The sequence below is a fragment of the Symsagittifera roscoffensis genome, chromosome 7 (genome assembly GCF_963678635.1).
Source record: "Symsagittifera roscoffensis chromosome 7, txSymRosc1.1, whole genome shotgun sequence".
NCBI classification, from domain to species: domain Eukaryota; kingdom Metazoa; phylum Xenacoelomorpha; order Acoela; family Convolutidae; genus Symsagittifera; species Symsagittifera roscoffensis.
Window position 1 is genome coordinate 33,325,880 of NC_087068.1, and position 10,725 is coordinate 33,336,604.

General features: G+C 40.2%; 1 protein-coding gene across 1 annotated transcript; it reads left to right on the plus strand.

The window, feature by feature from the left end:
- The first annotated feature begins 1,781 nt into the window (after positions 1-1,781).
- LOC134851245 (beta-1,3-galactosyltransferase 1-like) lies at positions 1,782-3,730 on the plus strand. The gene is made up of 2 exons (XM_063867244.1): positions 1,782-2,355; positions 2,591-3,730. The coding sequence occupies exons 1-2, from the start codon at positions 1,782-1,784 to the stop codon at positions 3,292-3,294; spliced, it is 1,278 nt and encodes a 425-aa protein (XP_063723314.1). The 3' UTR covers positions 3,295-3,730.
- Positions 3,731-10,725: the final 6,995 nt, after the last annotated feature.

A 10,725-nucleotide genomic window follows, 5' to 3' on the forward strand; every position in this document is an offset into this window, starting at 1 on the left:
TACCAATAGTTTCAATTCATGCAATCAGATTTTGTCGGTTTATAGTACCTCCACTAGCAGGATAAGGCACCTACATACTTTTGTTATTCGAATTAGTTAGCAGTGACAAACCCATCTTTTGCAGTAAATCGATTTGTGTAATCCGATAAGTTCAATCAAAGTTTCGAGGTCAAAATGGCAGTTTGCGCTCGAGGCGATTTCTCACTTCAAACGTGCTCTTTTGTTCTTAGACCTATGTTATGATTGAGTTGATTATTTGTTCTCATGAATCAATTTTTTGCACCTGAGTTTAACTTTGATTATGGGTTGCATTCATTCTATACGCCAAGTAAAATACTTTGGGCATGCAAGAACAACAAGGCCATCAGGCTCAGATTTTTAGTATACGCTTCTTAAACCCCAAAAAATTTAAAATTTCAAAGGTCTTGAAGGATACCTACAAATGCGTACGTGCTTTGTCGTTGCTGTTCGGTGTTTCACTTGACAATTTATTCACTCTGAGGAATTCCTGATGGTCAGATCTCTATGCTCAGCAGCACTGAACCCCAACGTTATATTTCGAAATGTAATAATAAACAGATGAGCGGAATTAATAATTTTTAATACTGCAATGCTATCTAATTGTCTTCAGAAGTCAACTCAGATATGGACTATTTGTTGCTGCTATGATAAAATTATAGAAATGATATTGCCATCATGAGTCATCAGTAGAGCAGGAGAGTAACGACTAGTGATGAAGCTCAGTAAAATTGAAGGTGAAATGCTAACTATAGTGGTCTTCAATTTTTTAGGATAAAAATCAGCTCGAGAAAGCATATACTTGAAAACTGTCTTCATCCAGCGTGCAATTTTTTTATCAAACAGAAAACCATCTTGTGTGCAATTTTGGGATTTTTTCCAGAAAATGTAATAAAAACGTGACCAGTTCAGCGTTTTTAATAGCTAATTTTTGAATTTCCTAGCTCCTATTAAAGCTATAAGTGTTTCTTTAGTCATGAAAACGCGCCACTCGCACCTCACTCTAGAGCTGTGAATTGTTTGATAAACGAAATTGATTAACCTCTGTGATTCCAAGAGGAAAACCTAAGTATTTTAAAACTAGAATTGGGAACTACTGGCTTCGACTAATTTGCGGACAAAGTATTTGCAGATAAATGTTTGCGATTTTCCAAAATCACAGAGATTTTTGAATTCTAGTTTGAGGAAATGTGGCTTTTCGGAAAAACTCATGTTTTGAGTACCAGGAAAAGTGTATGGAGAAGACATGTTGATGATGATGCTGACGATTATGATACGGTTCAGATACACAACGTATTTTGATTAACCAGAGGCGGATCTCGGTTGTTTCAACTGAGCTAATTGATTTTCTGAAAAATCCTTTTTTGTTAAACTTTCAGCGCTCTCTGCAATTGTCTAGAAAAAACTTTTTTTTTGGTTTTTTGAAGTCTTAGAACCAAAAATTGAGTTTTCTTTTGGCGGCTCCCTTCTCAAAATTAGTTTATTAGAGCCAAGGGCACGTCTGGAAAAAATTAAGCGTATTTTGTCCAAGAACCAGTCTCGTAAATTAGTACCAAAGATAGGATTCTTCCTGTGGCGAAGGGGGAAGGCGTCCGATCCTCAAAACGTCCTTGTACCTAACGCATTTGAACAACAGTTTGACAACTTATTAGATATTACCACCTTTTTTATAGAAGTAAAGTACATGTGTTAATACATCTAACTTTTAGCTGGACGTAGCATGAATATTATCGAGTAGTAGTTTTATGTTGCATGTTTAGACAATGCAACATATTCTGTCTCTGCCCTACAAAATTAGAGACCCTGGTGTGAACGAAGTAACACTTGGAATATACGCTAAATGTGCCAACATCCCCCTCAGAACAAACCCGTTCCACAGCACCCCCAAGGAATCTTTCAAGCCATACCCCCTCAACTCCATATCAATACCCAACTGCAGTGCTAATTTCTCCCACTTCTGGAAGACAGTATCAGCAGCTGCGGCTGAGACTGTGGCTGCAGTTGAATTAGCAGAGCAGAGAACAAATCATTCGGGCGCCTCATCCGATTGGGGGGCAGGTGAGCTGAAGCTGACGAAGGCGAGGAGTGGGTGGGAGCCGACGACGGAGTTGCTGCAGGGCTTCAACAAAACAGACGAGGTGACAGGCAGAGTGAGGTCAGCTGCCACCAAATTGACAGTTGAGAGAGAACCTCTCTCGCACATCTGCTCGCCCTCTAGCGGCCATCGCCGTAGCTCAAACCACATCCATCTCATGTTTGTCATCATATCAGCACCCGCACATTTTGCCCTGAGATCTGCTATCAGAAACACATGGGGAAAGTTAAAATTCCACAATGGTGAGAATTTATTTTTAAAATTTTGTTTCCAACAAGATCCCAGCGGTGATTTATTGGTCGAATGAAACTGACAAATAAAAGTGATGATTTATTGTTTTTGATGTTAGCTAAGAAAATGATCCTTTTTCAATTATGGCTACCGAAAACAGGAAACTTCTCAATCCACTTGTTTTTTTTTTTGGTTTTTGGCAACCTTGTTTGTCTAATGTTGTGACCTAAGCTGCTGCTGTTTCAGGAGTTGAGATATCGCGAGTGTTTGTGCTGGGCTTGCCGGCAGATGACGACGGAGACCTGCTGTACTCAAACATAGAGGCTGAGGCTGATATTTACGAGGACATTGTCGTGTTCCAGCTCATTGACAACTACCGCAACGCCACTCCCAAAACGATCAATGGGTTAAACTGGGCTCTGGAGAACTGTGGGAGTGTGGACTACATCCAGAAGATAGACGACGACGCCATGGTCAACGTATTTGGACTGACTTATTATATCTCGCATTTTGCACCCAGTGAACGGCTCTACATGGGCCAGATCTCGAAGCAGGGCAAAGTGATGCGCAAGTTCGAAAAGGGAATGCCGGACAAGTTCAAGAAGTGGATCATCGACAAAGACCAGTATCCACCGGATACCTACCCGCCTTACGCTCTGGGGGGACCTGGGTATGTTCTATCACGTGACGTTGCAATGCAGTTTGTGGAGGAAGCGTGGCGAACGGAGATTTTTGTATTTGAAGATGCCTATGTTGGTATTTTGAACACTAAAATCAAAATCAATCCTGTCAGTCATTACCTGTTCAATAACAATGCCGTGGACAACACTCGCTGCGACTGCCACAAGTACTACGCTGCCCATTACCTGTCCTCCGCTCAGATGTGCGTCAACTGGTTTCATCTACACAGCCAATTGGTCAAGTGTCAGATCAGAAAGTGCAATTTCTAGTCGGCAAATAATTGTATTATTCAAATATCCCCCACTCCTATCACCGCGAGCAATGTCCTGGTCCAGCCAGCAACTGTACATGCATCGCTCAGACCGCACAAAACTCCTCCACATCTGTCCTACTCCTCCTCCTCATCCTCCTCCTCCCTCTCCTGCTCCTGCTCCTCCTCTTCGTCAACGCCTTTCTCCTGTAAATTGGACTGCTTGATTCTGCTTTCACAGATAGGCAGCTCTGTTCTAATCTACTCTGACTGTTGTCTTTCCTGTTCCAGTATTCGACGAAACCAATAGACCGCGAGCAACACACAACATAGAAGAAAAACAGCCACTAAAACTCTCTAAATCCCAGTTCTTTTGATATAATTTTTTCTGTATATTTTTGCCAGCTTTATGAAGATTGCTAGTCACATTTAGCAATTCGTTCAAACTTTGAAAACCACTTTTTTGGAATGTAATTAATATGATAGAGAAAAGTAGTTACCCAAAACGAGATTTTTCACCTAATTTGAAGCAAAATTTGAGCGGTTTGAGCGGTTTTTTTAGACGATTGCGTTCAAAATCTTGCTTTAAAATGAGCGGTTTGAGTAGTTTTTGAACGGTTTATTTGAGAAAACCGCCAAAACCGTTCAAATCTTGCGTGGTTTTTTTTAGATAAACCGTTCAAAAACCGCTCATTCTGAAGCAAGATTTTGAGCGCAATTGTCTAAAATGAACCGCTCAAGCCGCTCAAATCTTGAGCGGTTTTTGAGTGTTTTTTAGATAAACCGCTCAAAACCGTTCAAATCTTGCGCGGTTTTTGAGCGGTTTTTTTAGATAAACCGTTCAAAACCGTTCATATCTTGAGCAAGATTTTGAGCGCAATCGTCTAAAAAAACCGCTCAAACCGCTCAAATCTTGCTTCAAATTAAGTGAAAAATCTCGAGTCTGTACGTATGTGTGAACAGCAGTGTGTTTGCCTAGGCTGCTTCTTGGGTTTTCTACTATTGAGAAAAAAATCAATAAGCACGCGTTTCTTTAAGTTTGGTCAAACGCTGAGAAATTAGAATAACGGGTGAGCTACATGTTCAAAATGTCTTAAGAAACAGATGATATATTTTTCAGCTAATTAGCCAGGAAATTTTTTATTAGCTTAAATTAATGCTTGTAACTGCTCTTTCAAATTTTGGCGAAAAAAACAGGTTGGGCAATTGCCGAACCGGGATTATCAAATGAAACTTAAAGCTGCAATTTTTTTAACTTTCCAAAAATTTTAATAAAATTCAGCTGACAGAAAAAAAGAAAGAACTCGCAGCCATTTAAATGATAAACTTCTTGAATATTATATGATAGACAATGTCTTAAACCGATCGGCCATATGTTCTCGTTGTATGTTCAACTATAGCATAAATTATTGTGGTTACGATCCTATTTTACCATTTGCTCAGCAACACCCTCACCCCCAGTGGAGGCGAGAAACGGAGCGAGTTTAACGACAAACCTTAGTAATTGGCCTAATAGGGTCTTAACGGTTGCGGCGTGAGGGACGTTATCTTTACCGTAGTGCAACGCAGTTACTCGACCTAAGGGCTTTGACCAGGAAGGCTGCTGGTATCGACAATCCAAATGAGATCACCATTTCGAAAATCACGGTGCGTCTCGGCATGCCCTTTTGAGCGCTTTTTCAATGAAATGTTGTGTTCCCTCCGCCAGCGCTGTCAAATTGCGTTTGCGTAGGCTTGGTCAAAATTTTCATCCAGTTTTAGCGACGGAAACCTAACTGAGTTCTCGCCTAGTCGCAAATGGTTAGGCGCTAATGCTTTCAAGTCAGTTAAGTCGGGACCAATGGACGTTATTGGACGGGCCCCTAATGATTTAGTTTACTAAGGAAAACAAGTTTGAAAATACCTCATCCGTTAAATTGCGATTATCATGGATTGCGTAGTAAAACACGTTTACAACAGCTCACTAACTTTCCCAGGACCCAACATAGTGCGGCACGCCAGGAGTATTGTACTTCCATTTAATCCCGTCATACACTAACAATGAGGGTCATGTACATTCCAATTTTCTAAGCAAACAGAAATCTTTTCTTTGCTCCAACGAAATTGGTACCGTTGTCTGCAAACACAACGCTTGGCGTACTACGGCTGGTGATAAATCTTTCAACCCCCGCCCTTAGAGCCGCTGACGGAATAGCTTCGACGTGTACGTAATGTTGTACGTGTAAAAAAAGACGTGTACGCAAACAATCATGTAAAGTGAATCAAAATAGTCCCCCCAGCGTTACTGACTGGCTGTTGTTGATAATCAAGCCGTTAGAGAGGGTGGTCAAACATCAATGGATGTAATGTGCGTGCCCTGCTTTTTCTGCAGTTAAAACAATAATCCTCAATTGCACGGGTGTTAGCTCGCAGACCCATCACCGCAAACCCCATATGTATTATGGATCGCAAGTAATCCAAGTGTTGATGAATGTGGCCGAAGTGCATATGACTAAGAAACACTTTCATCAATAACTGACGAGAATCCGCAAAGATGGGAAGCTTAGTTTCGAAGTTTTTTCTGCAGAATTTTTTGAAAGGATAGTATTGATAACATCCAGATTCGGTTTGAAAGGCCACTCATCGTCTAAGAGGAATATCAGACCCCTGACTCAATTGCTTTCAATGAGGCATTCCGGTGATTTTACGCGTGCCCCAGTGCCCGCGAGATTATTTGCACTATTCACGTGGAATCATTACCACCAAGTGGGAGTTCCCTAATTCACAAACACGGTTTGCGACAAAAGACCGTAACTTATCGCCGGAGAGTAGCCATTGTAACCTCGGAAGGCTATCGGTTCAAACGAAGTTGCGGGTTATACTGATTGAAAGTGCGCATAGTATATCTTCTTTTACCGAGATACCTGTAAGATTGCCTGCATTTCCAGCTTCGGAAGGAACAAAGCCATCATTAGTGCTATCCTTGCTCTGCAAAATACAGTCGCAAGTTCTTTCTTTATGAGTCTGAGTAACCCGAACTTGAAGGAAACCAACCGCTCAAACGACTTCTTATGAGCTCTCTCCAAATATATACAGCTCGTATTGATCAAATGGGTTACTGAAGTAGCACTGGGAAGTGACTATTTCTCCTAGGACAACCAGTCTTCAATGCCAGTCAATGAAATGCTTCCAGAGCGCTTCGGAAAGGAACCATCACATTCAGAAATGTCTTCAAGAAGCAGGCGATCTCTTGCCGTGCGAAGAGCCACTAAGTTAATAGGGTCGGAGACCCATGAAATAAAACTGTGATCAGTTCGTTGCGTAATGGATGTTTGGAACTCACTGTTAATTCCACGAATTAAGACTGTAAAATCATTTCAATAGTTCAGTTTTAGCCCTAACACATGATATTTCAAATGGAAAAATTGTCAATTGAAGAGTATATGTTTACTTAAATTACAAGACCACTACTAACAAACTTGGTGAGACGGACTAGCCCTCAATTTAAGAAAGTTCACCAGATTCTTGCTTATTCTCCTTGCATCTCCGCAATTTTTGAATGGATCTAAGAAATCATCAAAAAAAACATAGTAAATTCTGCTCTAGAAGCTTCAGGAAATTTTTCGACATCATCTCTGGCTGTTTTCTGAACTAAGAAATTCGGGTACGTTCGGGATTCCCGGGCACCGAAACTATAGCGGGCTTACTGAAAAACTTCCACATCCACTGGGGCATCCTCCGGCCACGAAAAGCGCACAGCAGACTAAACATAAGGGGGGTACCGCAAGCTGGAAGAATATACCCTCGATGCCCGCGTAGACGGCAACTGATGATGGCGGAAGCGCATTAGATCGTGTAACAAACTCAAGCTGAAGTTCAGGCCCAAAGAGCAAAGATTTGTTTAAAGACTAGCCGTGGAGTTTTGACGCCCGATTTAAAATCCGATGAACCTCACTTTGCTGGTTTGTGTGGAGGACGGGATGTCGACAAAACGCAGCTCACGGGTGGATAAAAGCTACGGTTCGTGCGATTTAAATGGAATGACAAAACCTTTAATAAGGTCGTCTTTTGTTTGTCTCAGTGTATTTATTTATTAAACCTCGATCTTTTTCGAGCCATTTTTCATGCGTCATGAACTAGCGTTGAGTAGTAATTATTGGTTATTTACTGCTACAATTGGCCCACAACTTTCTTACCCATTACCTTCACCATCATTATATGTTGATGATTCAAAATAGTTATGCGCCCGCTGATCGGCTGCGGAACAAGCATCAGCTTGATTGAATAAACGGCTTTGATACTGCACTTACAACAAGTTGATAACAACCCAGATGGTGAGGGAGGTTGGTCTCTCAGAACACATCCTACCGAGAGAGGAGCAGCCACTGGAATTTCTCTACCCTTATCATGAATATAACCGGGCATGCAATTCTGGTGGTCAAAATCCTGACCTTTTATTTTTTCGATGTCCAAAAAATCAAACCAAGTTGTTTTGATTGTTTCAAGTGTGAATTTTTTTTCTTGAAAAACCATAACATCAATGTATCAGACCCAACTTACTAATCACATAATCAGTTTTTTCTATATCAGCGGATAAAATTACTTGACTAATTCAGTCAAAATATTATCCGTTGAATCAAAACTTTTTAGGATCAAATCAATTTTTTCCTAACATTTTCAGACGGCTGGCCCAACTTGCGGAAATCTGGGTTTGATTTCTCGCGGAATCACAAAAAACGAGAGTGTTATCAGTTGAGAGAGCTTAGATGAAAGACAACTCAATAACCTAAAGAAAAACTTTACCGTCCTGTACGGATGCGGAACAAAATGACGTTTACTTTTCCGCGGGAGCTTTTCTGGTAGAAGATATACTTTTTTTCCTTTTGAGCAGAAACTGTGCAATCTGCGTCATGCAATATAACACTGTGCGTTTTTTGGGACTCAGGTTTTTTGCATTCTTTTCAGTCTCTGGGTAATTGCGGAACATGTGGTCCCCAAGGAAACAGCAGAAACAACCTTTTTTCTAAGCAAAAAATTTCGCCTCTAGGAGAATGTTTTTTCCCTTGAAGACTTTGCAACCCCATAACGGATGTTTTCAGGCACACGACATGCGGGACATATATTCAACTTTGCTTGGCTTAGTACTAAAAGAAAAAAATGGGTGGTAGTTTTCGCCTGACGGCATTCGGTTATTGCTGGGATACTCGCTCGTGTTGCGATTGAAAGTGTAAATTGCTCGTCTGCTATTCAACTGTTCTGGAACAGATTTTGGAGGCGCAGATGATGTTACCATTTCAAATACGTGCAATGTTCCAATCAAAGTTAACGGGTTAACAACTGAAGGGGCCGTTTTTGCATTTGAAGGAAATCACAATGCGATGTTTGGGTTATAGAACTGGCTGAAGTTTTTATAAAGAACTACAGAGTGTACTGCTAAAATAATTTTCTTATGAGAGGTAAATTTGAAAAAGACAGCGATGGAAAAAGTTCAAAAATAGCAAAACAAGATAATCAATTATCCACTGATTTGCACCTGAAAACCGGTGTGGTGGTATATCAGTTTGAGGTTTAGTCGACATATAAATGCCTTTTTTGCGCTGAGCATCAGTGCCGGCAGCAAACTGCATATTGCTACCTTGTTGAAGATAAACCAGACTAATAGAGCGTTTCCCACAAGAAGGAAATCCGCCGGACGCTTACTAAACCGTAACCAATCCGGAAGTGTATGCGATCGGTTCGGTTACGGTCACTGACTTCAAGTTAGGATTATTTTCCAATCAAGTTTCCATTCATTTGTATGCTGTTTCACTGTGAGAGCTCAGCAAGCTGGCAAACAAGTCAACATAGTCGGAGTCCTCTTCCAATTCAGCTTCAGATGTTTTCGCTTCAACATATTTTTTCTATTTTCCTCAGTAAGTTGTGCATCTTCCACTTTTTGCTTATTTTCTAGCTCCAAAAACTTCAGTTTTAGTTGGCGCTTTGATGCTTCAAATTTTCGACATCTTCGGTTCCGAACTTAACCAATAAAGACTATTTTCATTGCGACAGTTTAATCCAACCTCATACCCTCAACCGAGATTTTTTGGAAAATTTCAAAAGCCACTTCCTATGAACGCTATTAGCCAGACCATGCTTATTCTTCAGATCCTATACAGTTCCTAGCGTTCTGAATTACCTACCTCAAGGTGTCTTTATGTCACCGGGTCAAGCCACTGGTTCAATTCTTCACAAATTTAATCTCTATTTTTAGCCTTTTCTGCCCTTTGACTAATGTCATCAATTAAAACAACTGTTCCAAGAAAACGTTCGCGTTTTTGTATTTCTCAACAATTATCTTTTGTTTTTTCTTCGCTATGGCTGCTTGAATGTATTGTTGAACCTTGAGAGCTCAACTCTAATTTAACGCCGAGCCTCAAGAAGCTCAGTACTTTTTGGCCTGGTTCTTCTGTACGCTTCTGGTTCCCTGAGACAAACTGCTTAAATCTGCTTTTCAATTCAAAATAGGGAGGTATCAAACGTTGACTAATTCAAAAAACTACAGAGTATTTACGCAATGCAACACAAATGCAACACTCTTAGCGACTAATAGGAGAATCAGAAAAAACTATTTCTACTTTTTTCGCAACCGCAACAACTTATCCTTAAATTGACGTTTCGATATCAAAAGATCGACTATTATAAAACTGAACATCGAAACTGTTTTTGAATTGGATAATTTTTGTCTCAACCAGTAAGAAAATGAAAAATAGTTTAGACCTTTTTCATCAAAAGTTTAAGTAATTTAACGGCGTCTTCTTACAGCACCAATTTTGAGCGTGTGATCACGTTCACACTTTTGGCAGACAAAATCTTGTCAATCAAGGTCACACAAAGCCTTTTTTATGAACTAGTTTAAAGAACTAAACAGAAACAGAAAATTTTTTTTAATGGGTTGGAATCCCGTTATCAGTGTGCATTCGACATGTTTCATGTTTTCTAATTGCCTGCACGAGTCCCGAACCGACGCCAAAGCTCTTTTTTTCATGGCTTGCTGCTGGTTTAGACCCCCATATTGCTCTTGATGTATTGTCAATTAGAGCTCAACTTACTGTATTTAAGTTCCTAATTTACTTTTTGCTCAGCAACAGAGTTGCTAGCTTTTAATCTCATCTATTCGATGAAGCATGAAACAAGAGACATTGCCAATGCCGGAAAACAGGCTCAGGTAGGCTAATTACTAGGGCGACCACATTTTAACCGTATTTTTGTTGAATTTTAACCTAACCTTTCGTGAGTTTTAACTTTTATTAACTTTTACAGTTTTTCGGAAAAAAATGTTTTTTGACTTAATGAGTTCAAAAAAACGTCTCTGCGGAAAATTTTATTGATTTTGGACTGATCCGAAATGGCTGTTTTCGGCATCTTGTTGCAATGTACAGTTCAATTGAGACTTGAGATGAGCGGTGTTGCAAAAGTTAATGTGCGTGCGAGG

What these genes read in the sequence shown, in the direction of transcription:
- LOC134851245 (XM_063867244.1), top strand. Translation starts at nt 1,782, where the DNA reads ATGCAACATATTCTGTCTCTGCCCTACAAAATTAGAGACCCTGGTGTG. An exon ending in AAAGTTAAAATTCCACAATG is followed by an intron (nt 2,356 to 2,590) that starts GTGAGAATTTAT and finishes CTGCTGTTTCAG; the next exon opens with GAGTTGAGATATCGCGAGTG.